The 27,542-nt window shown below is 42.1% G+C and overlaps 2 protein-coding genes across 6 annotated transcripts; one reads left to right on the forward strand and one right to left on the reverse strand.

Annotated features, from left to right (window-relative positions):
- The first annotated feature begins 214 nt into the window (after positions 1–214).
- Positions 215–6,053, forward strand: LOC311249594 (uncharacterized protein). 4 transcript variants are annotated; one of them, XM_084340759.1, is made up of 15 exons: positions 215–665; positions 1,552–1,668; positions 1,808–1,876; positions 2,014–2,103; positions 2,318–2,407; positions 2,504–2,628; positions 3,100–3,332; positions 3,467–3,749; positions 3,848–4,081; positions 4,568–4,647; positions 4,728–4,832; positions 4,947–5,140; positions 5,314–5,478; positions 5,589–5,833; positions 5,963–6,053. In XM_084340759.1, the coding sequence occupies exons 1-15, from the start codon at positions 373–375 to the stop codon at positions 5,977–5,979; spliced, it is 2,340 nt and encodes a 779-aa protein (XP_084196885.1). In that variant the 5' UTR covers positions 215–372; the 3' UTR covers positions 5,980–6,053. The 4 variants fall into 4 exon arrangements, with proteins under 4 accessions (XP_084196885.1, XP_084196886.1, XP_084196887.1 ...); XM_084340760.1 differs by having other exon boundaries at positions 4,574–4,647; XM_084340761.1 differs by lacking the exon at positions 4,728–4,832.
- Positions 6,054–7,073: 1,020 nt separating this feature from the next.
- On the reverse strand, positions 7,074–9,326 carry LOC311249595 (uncharacterized protein; the record flags this gene model as incomplete). 2 transcript variants are annotated; one of them, XM_084340764.1, is made up of 5 exons in its annotated part: positions 9,201–9,326; positions 8,982–9,062; positions 7,941–8,145; positions 7,778–7,851; positions 7,074–7,568 (listed from the first exon to the last, which is right to left on the reverse strand). In XM_084340764.1, exons 1-5 carry the CDS (start codon positions 9,222–9,224, stop codon positions 7,074–7,076), a joined length of 879 nt encoding a protein of 292 aa, XP_084196890.1. In that variant the 5' UTR covers positions 9,225–9,326. The 2 variants fall into 2 exon arrangements, with proteins under 2 accessions (XP_084196890.1, XP_084196889.1); XM_084340763.1 differs by having other exon boundaries at positions 7,074–7,580.
- Between the last annotated feature and the right edge of the window lie 18,216 nt (positions 9,327–27,542).

Genomic DNA, 27,542 nt, shown 5'->3' on the forward strand with positions numbered 1-27,542 from the left:
TCGCTCCGTGCAGACCAAAGGGCATCACTCTGAAGTGGAAGAGTCCACTTGGAACTCTGAACATTGTCAAGTCCTTTGATTCTTCTGTTAAACCCTTTAACACCTAAGCCTCAAACAGGCCGCTTGGATTTATTTTGTTGTTTTTTGGATGTAAAAGGTGTCAGAAAATGTGTTATGAGTAAGTGCTTTTGCCCCTTTTTCCAGGATTACTTAAAGGTTGAATATGTAGAATTTTTATTAAAAGCAATATTTTTTTAAAAATAATACATCCACGGGGCGTTTTGAGGGGTACAGAATGAAAGTATTGCTTTTCCACAAAAAAAATTTTTTTAGTCTAAATTAATATTTTTGACATTTTTGACGGGCTCGACAATGACTTTCTGTCACGTTCTGTTTACATTTTACCAGCCAATAGCGGCTGGAATTGCGGGTTGCCAGTTGCTCCGGCGCAGCTACTGTAGGCTGGCACTGGGTGAAATGGAGTTTTCTAATGTAGCTGTTTCGGAGCCTCAGCGAAGACGGCGTTATTTGTCTCAGCAGCTGAGTGACCAGAGAAGGGCAAAGTCCAGGGTCAATATAGGCCAAGCATGGAGTCGATGGACTGTAATAAAGGAGTTCAACGGCATTAAAACGCACGCCGAAATGGCTACGTTTCTCCTCGACCGGTAAGTTAGGCTAACTTTCATGTTTACTTAGCTGTAACGGCTAACGCTAACGGCTAACGGTAACTGTCAGTCAAACTGCTCTGCAATACTTGTTTTTATGGTGCGATTTGCCGGAGGGGATGAGTTCAAACAGGCTCGAACAGACTCCGGTCTCCTGTGCTACTGGGCCGGGTCTGTCTCAAGGTTTGAAGCGGTCTCAATTAGAAACCAGTCTATTTCAATTTTCTACAAGTTATTGTGAATGTACAACATCTCTCAAATCCCACGATCGCCCGTTTAAACAGTTTCCAAGCTGCTTCATTGGTGTCGGAGTTCTCAAAGACCCTACCCGGTCCGATCCGCAGGTGTTAAAGCCTGGACCCGGACTCACGGGCAGTCGCTGCTGAGAACTCGGACTGACCAAATGAAAGAAGCGGAGCTATACAGTCTGTGGCCGGACACATATTTACTAGAGTGCCTAATAGAGTGCACTCTAATATTTACACAGGCTAGAAGAAGTTGAGTGGGTGCGTATCAAACTTGTAAATGAATGTTGCTCTGTTCTGGCTGCAGAGGTGGGTAGTAACGACCTACATTTACTCCATTTGTTTATGTTTTGATGGAGACACTTCCAACACAGGCTCTGTCATATGACTGCGTTTCACCAATCAGATGTAGCCGCTAGCAACGTTTGCCTCCGTTTAACCAATCAGTCAGAGCCAGGCAGTCAAATGACCGCACACAAAATCTCCGAGGTAAACGGGGCGGCCACTCCGCCTCAAATTTGAGAAACTGCGGCTAGTAAATGTGTTCTTTTTCACCAAGTACTTTCTTAGTCTTACTCAAGTAAATATTTGAATGGCTACCCCCCCTTTGTTTTTTTTTTTCACAATCATGTTGACCCTAGATATGAGCTTACTGCGCATGAGCCATCAACCTCCACGCCCAGTAAACAACGGAGGAAACGGAGGCGGCTCAATCCTCCTGCCCTGTCCAGTATTGCTGGCTCACTGTCACCACTGCGGTGAGTGTCTATTATAAAGAATATACTAGCTAGCTATCTGTATAGGTCTCAAAATAGACACCTAAGTCAAATGAACATACTGTAAAGTTCCACCAGATGTTAGTGTGAATTAAAATGTATTAATTCTGACTCTTTGTAGAGAGCATCAGCCAGGGGCGAGTGCAGAGGACACCCTCTCAGCCTCAGAAATGAGATGCCTTGAGGAAAGGTACAAATGCATTACATTATCCTTGCCCTGTATTTGGTGATGTTTGTTTTTCCTCTTGTATTTTAACTGTATTGTGCACTGCTTTTGTAGATCAATCAACTTGTAATGGCCTGAAATTTTTCTTTTTGTTTGTTTAGCCTGCAGGACATGAGTATGCAGGAAAATCCACAATCTGTCCTTACTGTGGATGTGGACATTGAGGAGATCAATGATCTGAGGAACAGCATGTAAGTTACTATGATCCTGTTAGATGTGGTTTATTGAGTGATTTCAACATTATTGTGCTCAGCATTTATATTTATTATTTATTTATTATCATTATCATTATTATTATTATTATTTATTTATGTATTATTTATTTATTAATTATTATTTTATATATTCCCCTTTATTCATTTATACATTTAACCCCCTAACCCATATCTACTTCTTTTCTGACAGTATTGACTGGTCAGAAGGAGAATTTGATGAGGTGGACTCTACTCCTGCTGACAGTTCCGATGAGGACTTTGTCCCGGGTCTTTGCATACGGTAGGTTTTCGGTCACAGCTTTCTGTTACATATTTGATGATTGAGCTGTAATCGTAAATTTGGATATTCCTTTCCCCCCCATTCATGCATTGCTAGGACGGGTGGAGCATTACAGGCACCTCTGTGTATCCAAAGTCTGCCCATCATTGGGGTAGACGAAACCGTTCACGACATCCATGAGGACACAGTGGTACCACAGGTCGAGGTTCAAGGGAGCAGAGGTGAGGGACTCGATTGGTGACTCAAGTTGAAGACAGACTTGACTTTGTTATCATGACCTCACACTTGACTTTAAATTGAAACCAAAGATTCAAAAAGACTTGATTGTAATGAAATATTGGCATTTTCCTGAATATTGTTATGTTTTTTTAACTAGTACGGAGCCGTGCCCCTTTGGGCCCACAGCTAAAAATGATTGCAATGCTTTCAGAGTGGACCAGAGCAGAGTCCACTGCACGACACAGCTGACATGGAGGGGGCTAGTCAAAGAAATAACATTTGGCTTTAAAGAGAATTTAGCTGACAGGTTTGACTTGAGCAATGACTCAGCTTAACTTATTTGACTTATAGCATGGACTTTACTTGCTAGATTGCACACCAAAGTAACTTGGGACTTGCTTGAGACTTTGAGGTTAAGACTTTTGACTTGCTTTTGACTAGTACATTGTGTGACTTACTCTCGCCTCTGCCAGGCACCACATCACCCACGTTCCCAACACCACTCAAGGTGGAATGTGAGGAAGATCTCATAGGGAGGCGTGCCTTCATCCTTTATGAAGACTCGCTGCGACAGTTGGCTTCATTCCTGGTCTTACCAGCCCAACGATGTCCATACACATGTGAGCTAACTGGGATGCAGTGCCAGTGCCTTCCACCCTATGACATCTCTATCACCTCACGGGGAACAGCTTGCATTATGGACTGGGTGAGTAATGTTAAATTAGTAATTAGTAATGTTAAAAACTTGTACATGTTCAAAGACTGTGCAATCCAAAATAAGGGATACTTTATTAATCACTAAGCTGAATTTGTGTTTTCTGTATTTTTAATATTATTCAGACCTGTGCCAACGGCCATGTGATTTGGAGATGGAACTCGCAGCCCACCCTCAATTTTGGCATGCAAGCAGGGGACTTCATGTTGGCTTGCAACATTCTCCTCTCCGGGAACAACTACAGCAAAATAGCCCTCTTGTTCAAGTTTATGAACTTGGGGATGGTTAATGCTGGGTCGTTCTATGCCATCCAGGACACCTACTGTGTGGACTCCATTAAGGAATGCTGGGCAGAGAAAAGGGCAGAAGTCATCAGCTGTCTCAAAGACAGAGATGTGGTGGTTGTAGGTGAGACAATGTTTGTTATTCTTTAGGTCTCTTTGGCACACAGTCTTTACTATACATTGTCATGTGCTTCATTCTGAACTAATCCAACTTATTTTCAGCTGATGGGCGGATGGACAGTCCTGGCTACTGTGCACAGTACTGTACATATACAGTCATGGAAAATGAGTCCAGGAAAATAATTTCCGTTGTCACAGTTGACAAGCGACAAACCCAGAGGAACTCCGTCATCATGGAGAAGAAGGCGTTTGTCGACTCCATGACCCAGCTTCTGACAGAGCTGAAGGTGGTTGAGGTGTGCACGGATGCCCATGTACAGATCTCGTCGCTCATGGGTAAGAAAGCATTATTCTTGCAAAATCAGAGGTACACGCACATCCAAAAAACATAAATGCTAGGTGCTGGAACGCTGAGGGAATCTCAGGTAAGAAAAAAAGGAGACCGCACACTAGATAGCTCCCATCACAATTTAATAGGATGTCACAGCATGCGGGCATTTTGGGCGTGGGCCCTTCATCAGACATGAAGATAATTAACAACGCAATCAGTGGACAGGTCACCTGACACATCATGTGACATAGTTAGTCTGCTAAGTATGAAAAAACAAGGAAAAGAAAAAAAATGAACATACATAAATGTACAGGGGTAAACACAGCGCCCGAAACACCCGCATGCTGTGACATCCTATTAAATTGTGATGGGAGCTATCTAGTGTGCGGTCTCCTTTTTTTCTTACCTAAGAAGGCATTATTGTCAGTTTGTATAAGTGGCAATGTGACGGTCTCAGTATGTCAGCAAACTAAATTTTTTCTCTTACCCAGATAAAGGAAAGTTCCCAGGAGTGCTGCATAGCCTGGACATGTGGCATGGGTCCAAGAATCTTGTGAAAAGATTATCTGCTGTAAGTATTTTATCAAGGGAAACAGACTTTTGACAACCAAAACTATACAAACTTTGGATATGTGTGCATCTACTCATCAGGCAGCACAGATCCCCGGACAGTCCAAATTGCTGGTTTGGGTACGTGACATCGTCAACCATTTTTGGTGGGCGTGCAACAAAGCCACAACATTCCATGGATTCATGGTATGGTCAATATTTACAGGACACAATGAGTGAATAGTTTTAGTCATCTAAATAAATTTGCATCTCTGTGTGATAACTGTTTCTTATTTTGTAATTATGAATTATTTTCATCAGGACCTGTGGCTTGGCCTCATCCACCACGTGGCAAATGAGCATGAGTGGGTGATGGGACGGTGCCAACATGAGGTGCTAGAGAGCAGCTCCACCAAGGAGTGGCTGGAGAGAGGGTCGGTGGCTCATGAGGCTCTCAAGGATGTGATTTTAAACAAGCGGTGGTTGAAAAGTGTACACAAATACCTCACCTTCAGGTAACGTGAGAAGTGTTGTGTGTTGTTTTGTGAAGCACTTTCTAATCTTGTGCTTTTAAAGGTGCTATATAACTGAAGTCGTTGTTGTTATTATTATTATTACATTTTTCAACATAACAAAATGTCAGCCTTTCTTTGGATCTGATTCTATGTACACACTTTGTCTTGCACAGATCAACTGCAGATCTCGAGGCCTTTCAAAATCACATCCTTATGTATGCTGGCAAGCGCTTTGCTTTCTCTCCACCGGTTTACGAGGCCAGGACCCTCCTCGCAGCGCTGGACTATAACCAGCATGCGGGCCGCCCTTTTAAACACACAGCCGATGGCAGGCCCATGTATGTTCATGTCACTAAATCGTGTATAAGCCTATTATGAATTGTAAGTCATATTTACTTGACTGATAAGATATCTGAATGACTGGTAAAAGGTAAATGTAAATTGACAGGGTCATGAGGCTTTACAAAAAACATGCCAAGAGGTGGAGTGTCTACGCTCTGAAGGTCAACAAGACCTATGACCACATTCCAGCTCTCCAGGCCCGCATTCTCTCCAGGAGACTGAATGCAGATGCAGGGCTGCCTCGACGGAGGACTCTACGGCCAGACGACCCGAGGACACTTGGCCTTCTCCCTCCCATTCCACCACCACCAGTGGAAGAACTCTTGCTCATGCAAGCCAAGCGAGGTCTTGGTATGTAGGAAAACTTGTTTTACACCTTACTTTACAAATGTTGTTGTCTTATACTTTATAGCTGTATTGCTAACACAAGCACATGTATTTTCAGAATGTGAACAATAAAGATGTTTTCTTTTCTTAAAGACCCAGGACACTCCTGATGCCTTTCCTCAGGGGGTCAGCTCCAGCATCAGCCCCAGCCCCCCAGCAGGGACCATGACCAGCAGGGGCCACGACCTCCAATAGCTAATATTTAGTGTGAATGCTGAAAGAGCTATTGTTCTTCGGGTCGGCCATTTTCTTTATACTTGATATTCTTACTACTTTCCACCGTTTCATGGACCGTGTCTATTCCTTCATACTTTGTGCTATTTCAACAATTCATATATCAAAACATGCAGCTTTTTCTGGACATTATCGGAACTATTTAACTTTTTCATACTATTTATACTTTTTAAAATATTCAAATAGTTCTGATTTTTTTGTTCCATAGGAAATATATTGGAACAGGTTTCAAACTCTGAAACTACTGCACCTACTTTGAACCTCATTTGCTTCCACATACTTTCACCTACAGGCTTCATTCAACCTCTGTGCTGTAGACAAACTTCTAATGTATTCACCTTGTAAATAACTTTTTCATATCTTCTACTGTTATTGAGATAAACCCTTTAAAAGCACATGAGGATTTCTGACTAAGAGTAATTAGAATAATTTTAAATATTTTTTAAATGCAGCCTGGGTGCTCTCTCTCTGCCTTTCACCCCAGTACATTTTTTTAACAGCAGAGTAGAAGGAGCTCAACTTTGTAATTCACTGGAAAGGGTATTAGACTTTGTTTGAATTCACCAAAAAATAGTCACACGTCACAAAAAAGTCCTCTACTTACTTGCCTCTAGTTTAAACTGTTTAAACTACAGCTGCATCTGACAGTGTTTGATTTATCACGGTATAAAACTCAATATGTTTTATCTGCCTCTGGTTGAGAGGTTAGCTGCTTGTGTTACATGCCATTCCTGTACTTCCTGTCTTTGTCAATTTCAACTGCTAATTTAGCATGGCTTTCAGCATGCACATGCATTTTCCGTTAGGAAATGCTCTTTCTAGTAAATAAACACACCTGGCACACCACTGACAAAACAACGTGGCAGTTTTATTTATTTAAATTGTGTTTTGTCCTTCAATAGTATTTATACTTGTTTAATTGTTTGAAATGTTTTTTTATGGCGAAATACATTTCTTGATGAGGGTCATCCTATCGACCAGGCACAAAGCCCATGAACTGTCCGTAGGGATCAGGGTAACGGTCCCTGATTGCCCACACACAGCAGCTGGGGATGACCAACCGGTTTCCCTGCCCGAGGGCACCATGCTGCCAAAAGATGTAGTGTCTGTAGGCAGCATGGCGGTACTCCCGGTTGTCATCCCCTGGGTCCCTCGCTGGCCTCACCACCATCAGGTCCTCCCTGTACTGCCTGTGAATGCGCAGGTTGCCTTCGTCCAGGCAGTACAGGGAGAAATGTGGCAGCTGGCGGATGCAGTGGGTTGGTTCCTGGCCACAACATTTCCTCTCCCGGAGTGTGGGCATGTCCCTGCAGTTCCCACATGTGCACCAGGGCACCCCAGGCAGGTCAGCAGGGGGGGGGGCACCATTCCGGGCTTTGTTTAACCGCAGTGCATCAAATACAAGCCCAGGCTCTCGGGCAAATAGCTCCCTACCTAGCTCCCTATACTCCTCAAGGGTAAGTGTCTGAAGAAGTTCCTTAGGAAGCAGATGGCACAGGAAAAAAGTCTTTCAATATAAATACCTTCCTTCAATTACAAAATAGAACATACAGATAACAAGAAGTGGATTTATTCTGTATAACTCCATGCTTTGGTCTAATATGACTATTCCTACTTGTTGGGTGACTGGAATAAGAATATGATAGCCCTATCCTGTCCAACTCTTGCACAAACCTCTGTCTCGACCCTTCTCTCTTCCAGCATAGTGATCACTCTCTGCTCCTCTGGATCTTGCTGCAACCCCCTTCCTGAGTTGAGTTGAGTTTATGTAATTTATACTCACAGTTAAAAACAACTGAATAAAAGCAGAATTTGCATAGACACACATAACACCCACTTCCTGGTCTAGCTGTGCCTCCTCTTGCTGCAGCTCTAGGGCCCCCTCTCCCTGCTTGGCCCCTTCCCCCTCTGCCTCCTCTTCCTGCAGCTCTGCCTCTGCCGCCTCTTCCACCTCTGCTTCTGCCTCTCTCTCCTCTTCCTCGTGCTGCGCCCTGCCTGGCCTCAGGCTCACCCAGTGTGGCCTGCTCTGACTCTGACCCTGACTGTAGAAACAAGGGAATAACCTATACATGTTATAAAGGTACATTAAGTGGAGCTCCAGTGTGCAAGTATTCTTTATTTATGACATGACCAACTGTTACTCAGCACCTGTAATATAGAGGATAGACTTAAAGACTCCTTTGTACCTCGAGCCATACTGTACAACTCTGCACTGGGGGGAAGGGGGAAGGGTGGCAGAGAGGAGGAGGGAAATTAATATACTTATTTGTTATTGTTCTTTTAGCCCTGAACTGCACTTTATATTTCTATATTTGATCTGTGTGCTTTTTAATGTACTTATTGTCGGTGCTGTGTCGCTGCTGGATCCTCCCTGAGGAAACCCTTCCAAGGTATTAATAAAGTACTAGTCAGTCTATCTATCTATCTAGTGTGCGATTTGTGAAAAAAAACAGAGGGGGGGATAGTTTGCGGGGGGGCGGGGGGCTGTAGTTTATAGCCAATACCGTCACATCCACATCAACCCACGATATGTTAATAGACAGGCGTCTATATGGGACAGGCTTTCAAACAAATCAGCTCAGCAAAGATGGGAAATAATATAATCATAGTATAATTCTCAACGGGCCGAACAACTCGACCGGACGCACCGGGTCCAGAAAACATTTAATAACTCGGGTCGGGTCTTTTCTTTCTCTTTTTTGCAACAACTCCTTAACTGCTACTCCCACTGCCGTTACAATGTAACCGTTACAACTAACGTTGGCAAAGTTAGTTCCGCTATATGACCATACTATATTTTGCCAGTATATATATCAGTTTACCCATCTCTATATTCATTATCACCACACCACTGCCTGACAGCTATCTTTGTGCAAACCTCAGTCTCTCCATCTCTCCATCTGCCTTCAGCCTCACTGTCACTGCTGAGGAAACTGCTGGTCTGCTCACGCCGATCAGGCTACAGAAACAAAGAATCATTTTGAGTTGAGAGCTAGCTAGCTAATCGATTACACACCACTCAAAGAAAGACTGCCAGTTGGAGACTGGATAACGTTAAATACTGTTGTAAAATTAATTGGTCGAAATTAGTTGTTACTTTGTACGATTCGTCACTTGACATGGCGCAGGCTGATCGATTGACACTCGGCAACGAACCTGGCAACCCGACTGCTGGAATTATTTTTTGTTGTTGCAACTACGACCTCGAGACACTAGATGGCGGTGTTCTGCTCATTCTCCATATTCAACCTTTAAGCTTTCAATATCTGGCAGCTATTTGACATTACTGTATGTTTTGAGTGTAATAACAGTTTAAAGGGGAAGAAAACACAAAATGAAATTGGATTTTACAGGTTTTTAGTGAAGTAGAAACTGTAACTGCTCATATACTAAATGTTACACATGTTCAATTTGAAATTGTAACTAATAAACATGTATGTACAGTATGTCTGCACTGCTGTTGTCACAACCAATGGACGTCTGCATTGCTGTTGTCACAACAGCAGTGCAGACGGTGATGATCTCCTTTGGGATTCCGACTCTGGAAAACAGCTTGATGAGGCAATTCACAATCTGCTGGGCCTTGATCTTCTTCAGGGGAAAGGCTTCCGGGTATTGTGTGGCATAATCACAGATGACTAGGATGTACTTCTGGCCTACACGACTCCTTTCTAACGGGCCTACAATGTCCATGGCAATATGGGAAAAGGGTCTGTCAATAATGGGCATATTAATGAGGGGAACCCTATCTCCCTTCCTCCGTGGCTCTGTTAGCTGACACTGTAGACAAGCTTTACACACTTGCACTGTGTCTGCATACTGCTGGGGCCAATAGAAACAGGGAACCATTGTTGAAAATGTTTTAGCCTGTCCTAAGTGACCTGCCCAAGGGATAGAATGACTCAGGTTAAGAATGGTGGGCCTCAGACTCTGGTGAATGACTAGCTGGTCATCTATCTGGCTACGGCGATACAGCCTATCTCCCTTGATTGTAAATGCTCCCTGTCCTCTGCCTGTTGCTTTGGTGGATTCAGGTACACATTTAGCAAACAAAGTGCCGAGTGTTGGGTCTTCTCTTTGGAGCTTAGCAATATCACTAGGATTGGTAATGTCTGATTCTAAAGGCTTAGGCACATCACAGCCTAGCACAACCTGATAGGGCAGTTGTCCAACCCCCTACAGAAAGCCCATAGGGCTGACCTTCAACCTGGAATAGTTACCTCAGCTAATAGTATTACACCATGTCAACGTGAATACATGCAATGTCAACTATTCCCCCCAAAAAAGTGACATCCCTAGGAAGACTGTCCTGTCTGACTAGGGTGCGACTACTTCCTGAGTTTAGAGGGGAAACACAGGGTCTGTCAGCAATTAACACACCTACTGTAAGCTCCTCACGTTGATAGTCTGAGGTATCAGTCCTGCTTAACTGACTATCTGAAAACTCGGGAGCAAAACACATGTAGTTGTTGCTAACCTGAATTTTAGGGCACTCAGCTTTAAAATGACCTGTCTGACCACATGCATGACAAGCTAAGAGGGCTTTGTTTCTAGGCTCAAACTTAGCTGAATTTGTGGGAAAGAAACTACGTTTGTTGTTCTTGGCTCTGAACTCATTACCACCAACAGGCTTACCCGAGGATGTGGGTGGGTGGCGCTTGGCTGGAGTCTTTGGGTTTCACTCTTTCACCCAGGTGCGAAGTTCTGGATTCAGGACTTTGAGGAACTGCTTCAGGATGATGGTGTCACCGATTTGTTCTTTAGTCTTGTCATTTGGCGTCATCCACTTGCCATACAAGTCTTTAGGGGCACTCTTCTCCTGGCACACTGGAATGAAATGTCACTCGATAGGTCTCCGCGTTGATTTCATATTTGTCCAAAACAGCACACAGTCTGTGGTTTCATCAATGTTCATGGTGACATAAGCAGAATGTGCTCTACCTGTTAACAGTGATGCCAGGTGAAGGGCTCACTCATGCTGAGGCCATTGGCAGACACAGCTAATTCTCTCAAATGTTATCAAAAAATGTTCAGTGTCTTCACCTTCAATGTATGGCTGCATTTTTTGACTCTTCCAGCCATGAAATCTCACCAGACTGGAATGCTGTTCTCCGTCAGCTACCTGCGATGGCGCAGTCTCCGGTGCGACTGGGATGGCTGGGTGGGTTGGCTTCGATGTAGGCGCATAGGGAGTGGATCGGGTGGTTGCAGCTTCCATCAGGTCCTGACGCACCTCATGTTGGAACAGGGAAAACTCATGCTGGATCCGCTTCCACCTGCTGTCCTGTCATTTGCTCTCTTGCTCCATCCATAGGTCATGATCTGCCTGCTGTTGCATCAGCTGATGCAGAAAGTTTGACAGTTCAGCCATGCTTGGGCCTTGGTCACTGCTGCCCCTGCTGGTCACCATCATCTTGGGACTCCTCCAGCTGTGACTCAATGGTTAGCACTTTCTTTTGATTGCGAGTTGTCATCGTCTTCGTCGCCTCCCATTGGCCTGGATCCCACCACTGCCACCAGATGTTAAGATGTGGGACCAGAGTGGCTTAAGTAGGCTCAGGCAACATTGTTTCAGCATCGAAAGGTGGTTTTATTTATACGTGCTACCATATTAAACAAGGGCTACACATAATATTAAAAAGTCTGCACATGTTGAAGTATATATGCTAATTCGGAATTAACCCAGTCTGGTCTGCATGTATCATTTTAGAAATATGACTCTTCAAATGATTTGATAACATTTTAGATAATAATTTTGTTTCAGCCAGGTGGAGAGAGGTGGTTCTATATGCCGAGACAAGAGTGGAGTTGCAGTCTTTTTTGAGTAACGAAAACATTTTGCCATGATATAATGAACACGATAGAGAGACCACCTCTTTGGAATGATTTAACATATGAATGATCAGAGTAGCCAAAAGTGAACTACTGTATATGCTTAAAATTCTTCCCCTAACCCTTCTGGCCCAGGGGAAACTGCTGAATTGCTACTTTGAACTAATCTAATGTAAAATCTGCTTCTAAATCAGCAACTGCCTCCTTATCTAATATAGTCAGTTTACTTTGCTCAAATAACTGAGCTGTAAAGCTCACAATAAAATTCCAGAAAACATTTGTTTATTTCCTGTGGGCCGGTAACTAACTTCGCCTTTTTCAGTTCGTATTGCTAGCAACTTGACCTTTGTATGAAATGAATTTGACGTTGAATTGAATACTTTCTGAAAAATTCTGGCCAGCCAAAGTTTGGTCTGTCATCAACAACAACCCCCACCCTCCCAACCCCAACACTGTATGAGGGGTACGGCAAGCCTTTTCACATTTATTACCCAAATGAGACTATGCAGAATTAAGATAACAGTTATCAATATTGTCATTTGGACTAGTCATTAATACATTTCTTGACACAAATTTTGCCGAATTTTGACTAGTCAAAACAAAAAATAGAGATATCCGTCACTGAGTTTTGATTAGATATCTCTAATTACAATTACAGATATCTCTAATTCAGTTTTGACTAGTCTAGTAAAGTTAACTGAAAATGTAGGGTTTTCAGGCAATTGAATTAAATTAATTCTGTTCCTAGCTGACAGCTCCTGTGGTGCATGGACTGCAGCATTAAAAACTCAACTGTCAAAAATCCTCAGTGTGCTCTGACATTGCATTAAAATGGCTTGCCATTGCAGTATTATTTATAGTGCCATAGACTAAGCTGGTCCACAGTATTGCGACATTGAGCAATTATTGGGTTGACAAATTAAACTACTATATTTTCAATAGTAAACAACTGAAATGAATTCATAGACAAATAGATACAGCTGTGGTTCATCAAAAGTTTCCAAAATGAAATAATATAACAACAACTCAAGGGCTCACAGGAGTGTGAGAACACAGATACTGTAGGAGGCTCCATTATACAATGCAACTTCTGCTGTCTGCCTTCAAAATAAAGGGACAGCTCAAATTACAACAATAATAGGTTTTATCTAACCTGATAAACAGCAACAGGCCTTGACAGTTTGCTAACTTAAAGGGTTATACCACCACCAGTAGACAATAAGGGAAACAATAAGGGAAATTTCAAATCAAATGAAGATCACTGGTCCCACCATTGTAATCAAATCAAATCAAATCAAATTTTATTTGTATAGCCCAAATTCACAAATCACAGTTTGCCTCAGAGGGCTTTACAATCTGTACAGAGACGACACCCTCTGTCCTTCGACCCTCGATTCGAGTGAGGAAAAACTTGCCCCAAAAAAGGCCCTTTTAACAGGGAAAAAATGCGGAAGAAACCTCAGGGAGAGCCACAGAGGAGGGATCCCTCTCCCAGGACGGACAGACGTGCAATAGATGTCGCATGTACAGAGCAGATCAACGAGATCACAATGTATTCAATTATAAGCGATGGTTGACAGGAGTGAAAGTACACAAAGATGTATTACAGCAATAATGATGAAATGCACATGGAAATGTGATTACTAGTGATAACAGTAGTAATGATCAATGGCAAGGATGGTATGTAGCAATGCAGTACGATAATAGTAGTGGAACGTATGTAACAGAGATGTGACTAATATTAGCGACAGTAGTGGTGGGTGTCAGGCAGGGTCATGGCAGTAGGTGCATCCACGATCAGGCAGGGCCATAGCAGTAGGCGCATCCACGATCAGGCAGGGCCATAGCAGTGGGCGCATCCACGATCAGGCAGGGCCATAGCAGTGGGCGCATCCACGATCCACGACCCGGGCGCGGCCAGGATCCAAGGGAGCCTGTAGGACTAGAAAGCACAAGGACTCCGGGGAAGAAGCAAGTCAGTGACATGCAGAGATGGGGCATGTATACAGGCATAATGTATACAGATGGAGAGGAGAGGAGAGGGGAGGAGAGAGAAGCTCAGTGTGTCATTGTCCCCCGGACTAGGCCTATAGCAGCATAACTAAGAGCTGGTCCAGGACAGGCCTGGGCCTGTCCTGGACCAGCCCTAACTATAAGCTCTATCGAAGAGGAAGGTCTTAAGTCTACTCTTAAAGGTAGAGAGGGTGTCCGCCTCCCGGACCAAAACAGGAAGATGGTTCCACAGAAGAGGAGCTTGATAACTGAAGGCTCTGGCTCCCATTCTACTTTTGGAGACTTTAGGAACTACAAGTAATCCTGCGTTCTGGGAGCGTAATGCTCTAGTTGGGTGATAGGGTAATATGAGCTCCTGGAGATATGATGGTGCCTGACCATTAACAGCTTTGTAAGTGAGGAGAAGGATTTTAAACTCTATTCTTGATTTTACAGGGAGCCAGTGCAGAGAGGCCAGTACAGGAGTAATATGATCTCTTTTCTTAGTTCCTGTCAGTACACGTGCTGCAGCATTCTGGACCAGCTGGAGACTCTTTAGAGACTTGTTAGGGCAGCCTGATAATAGAGAATTACAATAGTCCAGTCTGGAAGTAACAAATGCATGGACTAGCTTTTCTGCGTCTTTTTGAGACAGGATGGGCCTGATTTTTGCAATGTTACGTAGATGAAAAAATGCAGACCTTGAAATTTGTTTTATGTGGGAGTTGAAGGACATATCTTGATCAAAGATAACTCCCAGATTCCTGACGGTGGTGCTGGAGGCCAAGTTAGTGCCATCCAAACTCGCTATATCATTAGATAATGCATCTCTAAGGTGTTTAGGACCAAGTACTATAACTTCGGTTTTATCTGAGTTTAACAGCAGAAAATTGCAGGTCATCCAGGTCTTGATGTCCTTGAGACATGCATGGAGTTTAGTAAGCTGATTAGTTTCATTTGGCTTTATTGATAGGTATAACTGTGTATCATCTGCATAACAATGAAAGTTTATGGAGTGTTTCCGAATTATATTTCCTAGAGGGAGCATATATAAGGTGAATAGTATGGGTCCAAGCACGGAGCCTTGAGGAACACCATGACTAACCTTGGTATACAGGGATGACTCATCATTAACATGTACAAACTGAAATCGATCCGATAAATAGGACTTAAACCAGTTTAATGCGGGTCCTTTAATGCCAATTAAGTGTTCCAGTCTCTGTAGTAGAATGTGATGATCAATGGTATCAAATGCAGCACTAAGATCTAGTAAGACCAGGACAGAGACAAGTCCTTTGTCAGAAGCGATTAGGAGGTCATTTGTAACTTTCACCAGTGCCGTCTCTGTGCTATGATGTGCTCTAAAACCTGATTGAAAATCCTCATATAAACTATAACCACTGGCCCAGGAATCGATCCCCATAATAACGAAAAGAACAATTTGATTTAATAACATTCATTTTAATACTGCAGTACTGAGGTACAAAAGTGCAAACAGTGCTGCATTACTCAAGCACAATCAGTTCTTCCTCCATCTCCTCCTCAGTTGGTTGATTTTTGCGCCTCCCTCCATGTTACAGGGCGTTTTACTTGACACATGCTAAAAAAATAAGATAAGATTTACAGCCTCACCACACACCATGTTCTCTAATGCAGACATCAAGTTTAAATATTTGACCAACAGTGTTTTACAGGAGGATGATCTGAACAGCTGTTCTATTCACACTTAAAATGTTTTTTGTCTTTTCAATGTAATTTTCAATCTATAAAATAAATATGTGCCTTTTTTTTGCATCATACAAATAGCAACTTTTGCAGCCTTGACAGTCTGATGGCGAGTTATCACCTTTCTTTCATCACTAACATACTGTTAATAATCAAAGACGCTCTGAGGCTTTGTTCTATATGTTATAATACAAGATTTCAGCATTGAGCTACAATCAGGCTACATTTATGATTTTGTACAGTCAAACTAACCAAAAACTTCTTATTGATCATCATTATAATGTTTTAGGGCGTTCCTGTAACCATGGTAACTCACGGTGCCAGAGGGGAGGGAGAGACGCTGAATGAAGCCGTTTACACAGACACACTGCAGACAAAGTCCAGACTATAGTTGTTATTTCACACATGTAGCACACAACAGGAGACTCTCCGTGTCAGACGAGTTCTCACGTGCTGACTAAACTCAGCTGATAACGTAGCAGCGCGAGTGTTGAGATCCCGCCCTGTGTGGGTCACTGCACTGTCATTGGTCAGGTGCGCACACGCTGTTATCGATACAATTGGCTGTAGAGTGTGACAATCTGTCAATAAACATCAGCCAACAGTTCCCCTCCGATCTACACTGATCTCACAAGTCGCCTCTGTTAAGTTTGAATGACGGAAATCCGTCGTAGCGACGGAGAACTTTAATCCATGCTGGCCCCACTGGGCCAGTGCTTGGAGCGTCCTGGTGGCCCTGACGGTTTTAAAAGTACGTCCGGGCAACTGGGCCAGTTATATTGTCGACCCCTGACCACACACATGCATGAAGAGAGAGAGAGAGAGAGAGAGAGAAGTAGGCTACACGCATTCCCATGATATGTCATGATATCAAAAAGCAATACAAATAATGTTACAAGCAGAGAGGTTTCCAATACAATGAAAATACAGGTTTGAAAAATCCCTCCAGCTTGTGTGTTCTAGTAAAGCTGTGGATGGTGGTGATGATGGTGACTCAAATCTCCTCTCAGCAGAATAAAGAAAAAGTAATATAAAAAGTTGTGCTGAGTGACTGGATGCGTATGTGTAATTAGTAAAAATAAGTACAAATTTACGAATATATTCATGAATATATTTTTAACAAACTGTAATATTTTATGTATGTATTTGTAAATCCTGTCCTCTCGCCCAAACCCATTTCACCTCGCACAGTGCATCCTAAAACCAGCCCAACTGGGCAGAAAAGCGCCCAGTCTAGCAGAACTGCTGGACCCGCCTCCCACTTGACGTAGCTTCTGACACATCGCTACAGACATTTGCAACATAATTTCACCATGTCAAAACTCTAAATCAAGATATCTATAATTACACTTTGACTACATTGAATGAAAGTTAAAGATATCTTCAACTTGAGATATAAAATCAAAATTAAATTCAACATATCTATAACTTGATAATAGATTATGTCATGATCCTGGTTTTTGTTGTTCTCTGATATCCTGTTTTATTTTGAAATTGTGCCCTCATGTGTCAAGTGTCGCTTTTCAGTTCCTCCCTTCCATAAATAAACAACAAAAGTTATCCTTCCCTGGATGCACCTACAGTTAGCCCTCTAGAAGTGGGACCAGCCGTCCTTCTCAGAAGCCCAAGCCCCAAGGTCAGATCACGAGTAAAAATAAGACAGTAAACATGAACTCAAATCTTTGACATAATAGGCCGTCACAGCTTGTAACGACTGGACAAAAGTTTTAAATCCTTTGTCCTCCACAATGAAAAATGGCTGAAAGTCACTGGCTATCATTTTAGCCAGCTCCTCATCAACACTTATCTGTTTGGCTCGGGTCATTTGTTTTGGAATAAATGTGCTTATTTTTGTTTGAGTTGCAGAAGGACGTAGTATACCTGCAAATTTCGGCAAGACAGTGTATGCTGCAGCAGAAGTACTTGGCTTAAAACAGGACACTTTTAGTGTTTTAGTGGATGGAGGAGAGAGAGCTTGCCCTCTCGGCTGCACGGAATGGTGGGCGGTTCTTAGATGTCTGTGCAGGTTTGTTGTTGACCCTTGTTGTTGAAGGATATTTTCATTTTACAAATTCTGCACTCAGCTTTACAGTCTCCAATATCATTGAAATGCAGCCAGATGCTGCTACTTTTTGGGTTTTCGCTCATTTCTTCACTTTTTCCCAATGCGCTTGCATTTAAATCTGGCTCCCCCATCTCTCTGTCGCTCTGTGTGTGCCTGGCCTGTACCACTACACTTGCTGTCTTTGGAGAGTCTGCCCCCCTTCCTTCTTTCACATAATGGTATGATCCTAGCATGTGATTGGCCGCATGGTGTGCCCATCCAAATAAAGGCCCGCCCCTGCCTGCATGGATTCTCAGCAGAGAGCAACTGAAGATTTGGCTCTCCCCAACAGGAGTCTGCTCTTCTCGTTCGCTACAAAGAATTGGTTCTTAGAGCAGGCTTGTTCGCAAACGACACATCACTAGCTTCTTCAGTTTTAACTTACTGGAGTTGCAGGCTTTTAAACTCTGTGTGGGAGTGTCTTTACAGAGTCGTTAGGGCCCCTTGTGGGTCACTGACCAAACTGGCCTTCATGTGGGTTGCTAGGGCTAGGTGAGCCCAGGTGTCAATGGTTGTTAAGCTATCTGGGGAGAGAACTCAGTACTGCATTGTAGGTGGGTGATAAGTTCTGTCGTAGGGCACCTCCTCTGTTCAAAGACGGTCATTCAAGTTTTTAATAATGACAGAAATAAAAAATAAAGAAACTGACAATAATATACGGCAACCATCATAGTATTGTATGGGGGAGGGGGCGCTGTTGAGCGATGAGCAAGTAGGACGCACTCACCAGTGGCTCTCGCAGATTTTAAGTTTAAAACTCCATTTCAACAAAACCATACGAACGAAACTTTGGAGAATTTACCTAGCAACAGTTTGAGAACTTTTATACGAGAAGGGACGCGTCGAAAATGCCGAGAAAAACTAATGCAAAACCTGACCTGGACGAGGAGACAGGCCAGCATGAAGCCTCGGGCTCAGCTACAGAGACAAGAGCCGGTGAGAGCGTCCAGCAGGCAGATAGCAACGACATGCTAAAGGCCATAACATCACTCCACTTAGAGCTAGCACTTATGAAGTCGGAGATCTGCAACAAGATCGAGGCAGGGATCTCAGAGGTAACTACCACCTTGAGAGGGGAGATAGCTGCGCTGAAAACCAAAAATAACACAGCAATATCGGCGCTTAATACCCAAATGGATGCACAAAGCCAAGCTTTGAAGGAGCTAGCAGACGCTGCAAACGACACTTCAGACACAATACAAAAGTTGGAAGACAAAGTTAAGAGACTCTCTGGACAAGTTGAATCACTATCAGAGAAATGCCTTGATCTGGAAGGCCGTTCAAAACGACAGAATCTGAGAGTGTCCGGAATTAAAGAGGGGAATGAAAATGGCCAAAAACCAAGGGAGTTTGTGGCTCATTTGTTAAAAGAAGTGTTAAACCTCACAGATGCACCATAGAGCCCTGAGGAAACGACCTGACAATGATGAACCCCCTCGGCACTTCATCGCAAGGCTACACTGCTGCCACGCTTATGAAGATATAATACAGAAGGCGATGTCCATCAGAGATCTGACGTACCGGGGCCAGCGGATACAGATCTTCAGGGATCTGCCACCTGATGTCGCAAGACGCCGAGCTGCCTTCACCCCAGCCAGAAAGATACTACGTGACAAACCCAGGGTTAAATTTGGACTCCTGTATCCTGCTAAACTACGGGTGACACACAACGGGTCAGAGAGGCTCTTCACGGATCCAGAAGAAGCACGCCAATACGCAGCCCGTCATTTCAGGTCATCAGAGTGAGGTGATGGTGAGACCCCCCTATAACACTGGTCCAGATATTGTGAACATCTCATTCCCTGAGAGGAACTGAAACTGAGGACTTCAAACAGGTGACCAGAAGTCACGGCAGTTGCCGGCATTTTGTTTACATTTAAAGCTACAATTAATGCTTTTAGTGTTAGTGTGTTATAAGATATTCCTTTTACATATGGTTTAATAAGCTAAGACATGCAATGGCTCTCTTGCTGAGCCGACGACAGGGTTAGAACCTCTTCCCCTTCCATGTGGTGCTGTTCATATAATATAAATAATTTTTCATTTGCATCATGTGCATTTAACGTGGATCAGACGGTGGCTTCAGGAGGGGAACTAAAGACTGTGTCCTAAGGTTCTTTATTCATCATTTGAATATGAATATTCCCCGTTAATGTTGGAATCAATATAGCCACAGTTTATTAAGGTTTTTGGTTGTTTATATAACCAAGGGCGTAGTCACTATCAATACAACCGCTGTCCGTAGTGTTTAGTCAATGATTATGGCACACAAAGGGTTAAATGTTGGTGTCTGCTAGAAGTCCCGCCTCTAACCTAAATACCGCTCCCTGATCGGCTGCCAGTTTCTCGCTAACTTACATGTGATTGGCTGTCCCCACTGTCACTCCTTCTGCTTATCAAAACTATCTGCAACCTGCTAGTTGGACCGGACAGAGGCAGTGCATGTTATCTGAGCTGCGAGTGTAAGTTGTCAACATGTTCGGCATTTGTTCTTCCTGGGTCACGTCAGCTAGATGGATTTTAATATCAGTGGTGTCATTTACATTTGTGTTTGTGTCTGTTTGCCTGCGTGTACGTGTGTGCGTGCGTGTGTGCTGTATAGGATTTGAAGGATGTCAAAGAAAAGAAAAGTGGATTTAAGAGACTTCTTTAGGAGTCAAAGTGTATGTTACTTCAAGGGTGTATAGGTAGAGGCTCAACAATACAGATATTGAATAAAAGAGAATATTTAATGCCAAAGAGATACACTTTTTTAAAGTTCTTATTTTCATGCATTTGTGTAGAAGAGAGCAACGGTTAAAAAACACAAATAAAGAACATTTGTGGTGGAAATACAATAAAACCTCAAATTCTAAATGATCATGTGATTTTATAATCATAAATTATAATTAATTAATATTAAGTAATCTTAATATTTAGTAAAAGCCTTTTTTGCTCAGGCAATAACTGTACCATCAAGCTCTATGATCATTGTATCCCTAATGTATCTGTTCATGTCATGCATCAACATATTTTTGTAAGGTGACAGACAGCAGAGAGGCTGGAGGAGATGGAGGAAGAGAGGCCAGAGAAGGTAGAGGAAGAGAGGCAGGAGGAGATGGAGGAGGAGAGGCCAGAGAAGGTAGAGGAAGAGAGGCAGGAGGAGATAGAGGAGGAGAAGCTGGAGGAGATGGAGGAAGAGAGGCAGGAGGAGGTAGAGAAGGAGAGGCTGGAGCAGATAGAGGAGGAGAAGCTGGAGGAGGTAGAGAAGGAGAGGCTGGAGCAGATAGAGGAGGAGAAGCTGGAGGAGATGGAGGAGGAGAAGCTGAAAGAGAGGCTGGAAATTCACAGGTGAGGTTAAATAATGACGGATATGTTAGTCATGAGATTCAGCACTGTGACAAATGTTAGTGTGATGATGATCTGAATGGCAATGCTTCACCCATGTGGCTTTAAAATCAGAGCTTTATATCAAGTCTGGTGTTCATCATGTATTACTAGTGTGTATGTGTATACAGTAGTTGCTATACAGTTGTCAAATTTATACTGTGGTTTATTCCTCGTATGTTCCTTATTTAATCTATAACATCTGCATGACGTGGAATTATGATTTCTAATGCAAAAAAACGTCAACTTTAAGGAGTGCTGCCTTGGAGCACTTTTGTGTCTCCACCAATCTCAAAATCAAACCTACTCCCTTGTATATAACTGCAGAGCTACACAGTTAGGAGCAGGATGGTAATGATTAAGAACAGGTTTTTTGATAAGAGTTGTGGAGATTGGACCTCTGGGAAAGAGGCCTGGTCTCACTCCCAGGTTTTTGACTGTAGGTTGTCCCATAGGGAGACAGGCTTTTTCTTTTTGTCGGGGTTTTTCTCTACGGTGCGTATCGGGACAAGGGCAGGGTGGGTTAAAGTGCTACTTAGATCAAAATACATCGAAATAGAGATGCCACATCAGGGATCACAGATGGAGCACATATGTCACCATGACTACACATACTGACATGGTAGGGGGAACAGGGGGAAATCTAACGTTTTGCTCGTGGAATGTAAATGGAATTAATGAGCCAGTAAAGCGAGGGAAGGTGCTATCTCATTTGAGAACAGATCCAAGCAGATGTGATTTTTTTACAAGAGACACACCTGAAAAATGAGGCACACAATAAAATTAGAGCCAGATGGATTAACCAAGTATACCATTCCAAATTTACAGCCAACGCAAGGGGAGCAGCGATAATAATTAGTAAAAACGTTCCCTTTCTACATAAGTCTACCATAGCTGACAAGGATGGGAGATATATTATGGTCACAGGAGAGATACACTCCATACCAATCACATTACTGAACGTGTATGTACCAAATTGGGATGACCCAGAATTTTTTAGAAAGACTTTTAGTCTGATCCCAGATATTTCAAGTACAAATCTCATTATCGGCGGGGATTTCAATCTGGTTTTATATACCTATCTGGACAGGTCATCAAATCAGAGATTTCCTCAATCTAATGCTTCCAACTTTCTGAATTCAATTATTAAAAATACCAATTTGGTGGACGTGTGGAGAATCTTGAATGCAACTGGTAGAGCACATTCGTTTCATTCTCGAGCTCATAATGTGTACTCCAGAATCGTTTTTTTTCTCCTAGACAGCAAACTTCTATCTGGGGTAAATAATGTTAAATACCACAACATAATAATCTCAGACCACTGTCCGGTTTCTGTCTCACTGAAGCTACATGAGTTTGAGAAATTTAGAAATTTTAGATCCTGGAGGCTTGATCCACAATTGCTAACGAGAAAACAATTCTGTGAATATTTGAAGACTCAGATAGAATTATTTTTTGAAACAAATGATAAGGACGACATCTCCCCAGTTCTTTTGTGAGAGTCTTTCAAAGCATATATAAGAGGATGCATTATTTCATATCAGTCCTCACAAAAGAAACGCAACAATCAAAAGCAGACAGGTCTACAGGAGCAGATAAGGAAATTGGATGCAGAAAACCCTGCCCTACAGAGGGATACAATAAAATCTCAGCCATTAAATATCAGCTCAATACACTTCTCTCTGAAAAAATTTCTAAAGCCTTTACTTTTACTAAACAGACTTTTTTGAATTCAGGGATAAACCTCATAAACTGTTGGCACCCCTGTCACTTTGCACAACAATATTAATAAGGCATTTCGCCAATATTATGAAGTTTTATACAGCTCCCAGGCACATGCGCACCTGAGACTATGAAACAGTTCCTAAATGCATGTCAATTACCAACATTGTCGGAGAGTGATCAGAAATCCCTAGGAATGGAAATTACAGAGGGAGATATAAGGAAAACAATCAATTCCCTGAAGAATGGCAAGAGCCCAGGACCAGACAGGATATGTAATGAGTTTTATAAGAAATTTGGCGATATAATATCTTCATTTCTTCTCAGGATGTATAAGAAGTCCTTGGAGGACGGCAAATTACCATCAACATTGAATGAGGCTACAATAACACTTATTCCGAAGAAGGGGAAGGACTTAGAGCAGGTGGGCTCATATAGACCAGTGTCACTATTAAATTCTGATTTGAAAATCTTGGCTAAAACTCTGGCTTCAAGACTCGGTCCTCTTGTAACCAAACTGATACATCCGGATCAGACCGGATTTATCCCAGACAGACACTATAATGTTAGATGCCTACTTAATATTCTGTATTTCCCCAGGCATCCAAAGGAAGATCTGTTCATTCTGAGTTTTGATGCCGAAAAGGCTTTTTACTGTGTAGAATTCTCATATTTATATGCTGTATTAGAAAAATTTGGACTTGGAACAAGGTTTATCTCGTGGATAAAATTACTTTACTCCAATCCTAGTGCCAGAGTTCTCACTAATCAGACAATGTCAGGGACAATTGACCTATATAGAGGCACTAGACAGGGGTGCCCTCTTAGCCCCTTGTTGTTTGCACTAGCACTAGAACCCTTAGCGGCGACCGTTCGCACAAATAAGGAGATTCATGGCTATGACACAGATTACACCTCAAATAAAATATCGCTATATGCGGACGACATTCTGACCTTTATCACAGAGCCACAAACTTCAACGCCTGTCTTATTGGAGGCAATTGATTAGTCATTGATTACTCATTCTCCGGATACAAAGTGAACTGGACAAAAAGTGAGCTGATGCCAGTGCGATGCAGTGACCCAGGTGCACTAGAACGAACCCCGTTCAGATTAGCATGGGAGAAGTTCACATGTTTAAGGTTAGAAATTACAAAGAAATATAATAAATTATTTGAGGCTAATTATGTGGCTATATTAAATAAGTTTAAAAACAAACTAGAGTTCTGGAAAACCCTCCGAATTTCCTTGATAGGCAGAGTAAATGCAATTATAATCGTCTGTCTCCCTCAAATACTGTACCTCTTTCAAAACTTACCTTCTTATCTTCCTTAGTAAAACCTACTTAAAAAAACTAGATTCTATGATTCTTCCATTAATCTGGAATTACAAAACACATAGGATCAGAAAGGGGCATCTGTGCAAAAGTAAAACAAATGGTGGGTTGGCCCTCCCAGATTTTATGAGGTACTATTGGGCAGCAAATATTCGATGCATCTCCTACTGGTTGGATGAGACAGTTGTGCTCGCCAACTGGCTGGACATGGAGCGAGAGGATTGTATTCCCTATTCGATCGGTGCTATTGTGATGTCTCCCACCCACGTTAAAAAATCATATTATAGCTACAACCCAATTATACATAGCACTATTCAGATCTGGAAGCAAATATCAAAACAATTCAAACTTAGGAAGTTATCCTTTTTTTTTTTTAATTTCTTTAGTGACACCATATAGTGGACAAAATCACAAACAAGCAATGACAACAAACCAATACAAGAACAAGAAACAAGAGACAAAACTAAACAAGGAAAAAATGAAAAGAGAGAGAGAGAAAAAGAAAAAAAACAAACAAGAAACAAATAATAATAAAAATAAATAAATAAAAAAATGGGGGGGAGGGGGGCAGCGCCAGACCGACCAAGAGCTGAGGCAAGAGGAGAGTCCTGAGACTAGGGATACCCCAGGCCGCCACCGAACCAACAGAGCATAGCCGGGACCCAGGACCCAGCCTGTATGTTATTAATATTAATAAAAATATTCGATAATATTAAATTATTTGCAGATTATAGTCATTAATAAAAAATTACACATCCTCACCCTCCCTTCTTCTTGTAATTGGCTATAGCAATAACGTTAATAACAATGGAAAAAGATACAGAGAAGGATAGAGAGTAGTGTAAACATAATCTTATGTAGTAGGCTATAGCAGTATCTATGTTATGTGACTAAGTTAGAAGACAAAAAAAATAATAATAAAATAATAATAATAATAAATAAATAGAAATGATAGTAGTTTATCAGAAGAAAAGGAAAGAAGCAGAGAGAGGATAAACAAGAAAGAAAATTATGTATACAGTATATGTAAAAAAAGGAAAAAAGAAGATTGCCAAGATGATAATCATATTACCACAAAAGAAAAGTTGTGAATGTTATGTATGTGTTTGTGCGTGAGTGTGTGTGCATATGTGCAGGATGTATGGATGATTGCTTAAATGAATGATTAGCTACATGTAAAGAGTTTCAGCTGATGGGGGTTGGAAGTGGGGAAAACATGTTGAGGTAAGGAAGTCAGCCAAATGCAGAGGTGAGTTTGTTTGTGAATGTGGACCAGGTTTTATTGAAATGGTTACTGTTGTTGTTCAGAGAAGCAACCATTTTTTCAAATGTTATGTGATCTATTAACAGGTTCTTCCATTGTGGAATGTTTAATTGTTTTCTAGCTTTCCAGTGTAGGAGGATTGTCTTCTTGGCGATGATTAGGGCTATGAACAATGTTGTTTTGGTGTGGTGGTTGGGAAGCTATCCTTTACACTTCCAACATCAGCAAATCCCTCATTCACCCCTTCTATTATAGATGGAGGCTTCGATAGATGGAAAGAACTTGGACTGCACAGTGTGGGAGATCTGTACGTTAGTGGTTCATTTGTGTCATTTCAACAACTACAAGAGAAAAATGGCCTGTCAAAAAGTGAATTTTTTAGATACCTCCAAGTCAGACATTTTGTAAGGACACACCTGGACCATTTTGAAAATGCCACCCCTGACAAGCTAGACAGGTGCCTCAGAGATTGCACAATGGAGAGGAATGCAATTTCAGTTATATACGATTAATTTCAGGAGCTAGACCAGGTGAACATGGAATACATAAAGGAAGGCTGGGAAGAAGAATTGGGTATGGGAATAGCGGAGGATGTATGGAAGGAAAGTCTCAGATATATCAATACTTGCTCCCTGAATGCTAGACACTGCTTGATCCAGTTTAATATTCTGCATAGGCTGCATTACTCAAGAGTAAAATTACATAGGATCTTCCCAGAAATATCGCCCATCTGTGAAAAATGTAACCAAATGGAGGCAAACCTACTTCACAGTTACGCACTATGCCACAAACTAGAAGATTTCTGGACAGCAGTGTTCTCATTTTTCTCAAAGGTCTTCAAGACTACATTAAGGCCAGATCCACTCTTGGTTATACTAGGGACATCAGGGAGCACTGGGAACCTGCAGAATATGCGACACCCCCTTCCTACGGTCTCCTCTGTGGGAAAAAACTTGTTCTCCTCCAATGGAAAAGTATGGAGACACCAACTTTTAAAACATGGTTAACGGCACTGACTGATACCTTGCATCTTGAAAGAATTCGTTATTCTCTTAGTGACAGATTGGAGGACTTCAAAAGGATGTGGCAACGAATTATTTTTTTCTTGAAACAGGATGCAGGACAAACCTCAGTAGCACTGGGTGGATGGGGTGGGACAGGGAGGGAGCTAACTACTTTCACTTTATTTTATTTTATTTATTTATTTACTTACTTACTGATTTTTGTATTTGTTTCTATTTTTCTCCCATTTATTGTTTTTCATTTATTTACTTACTTGTTGCACATCTTTGTTACTTATGTTACAAAATAATGAAGCATTGCATAAACCGAGACGGTTTTGAAACATAGTATTGTATGGCCTGATTCTGCACTCTACAGTATTTCCATTCCATCAACCCATAACGTTACGTGATGTTTACCGTTGCTATGGCAACAAGTGGCAACTGCCATGAGCACATATTAGCTCCTTAAGCCCCATCGTCCGAAGAACAATAACCCATAAAAGTAATTTGCCGTATTTTAACAAAATCAACAACAGCTACCAACAGCCATAGTCCTTACAACCTTAACTAATGTGTTGTCACGGTTAGATTGTCAAAATTAGAACAATAACAGCTTAAATCCCTGAGGAGCTACTTTAGCATTAGTGACGGTTGCGTCCACAAGTATGCAGTTACATATAGCTCCCTCAAACAATGCAACGAAGATGTGCATCAGAGGGGATTGAGAAATGGGAATATGCAATGCTGCCAGAAAAATATATGGTTATATGCTGTGTACCTGCACCACTGGTTAAAGTTACTCTCTGCCAAAGCTAATTAACAGCAATCTCCACACTCCCTTCAAGCTGGTCGTAAACATATATGTCAGATCAAATCAAATCAAATTTTATTTGTATAGCCCAAATTCACAAATCACAGTTTGCCTCAGAGGGCTTTACAATCTGTACAGAGACGACACCCTCTGTCCTTCGACCCTCGATGCGAGTGAGGAAAAACTTGCCCCCAAAAAAACCCTTTTAACAGGGAAAAAATGCGGAAGAAACCTCAGGGAGAGCCACAGAGGAGGGATCCCTCTCCCAGGACGGACAGACGTG

Source organism: Pagrus pagrus, assembly GCF_965226575.1.
Source record: "Pagrus pagrus genome assembly, chromosome: 20".
Lineage (NCBI taxonomy): Eukaryota > Metazoa > Chordata > Actinopteri > Spariformes > Sparidae > Pagrus > Pagrus pagrus.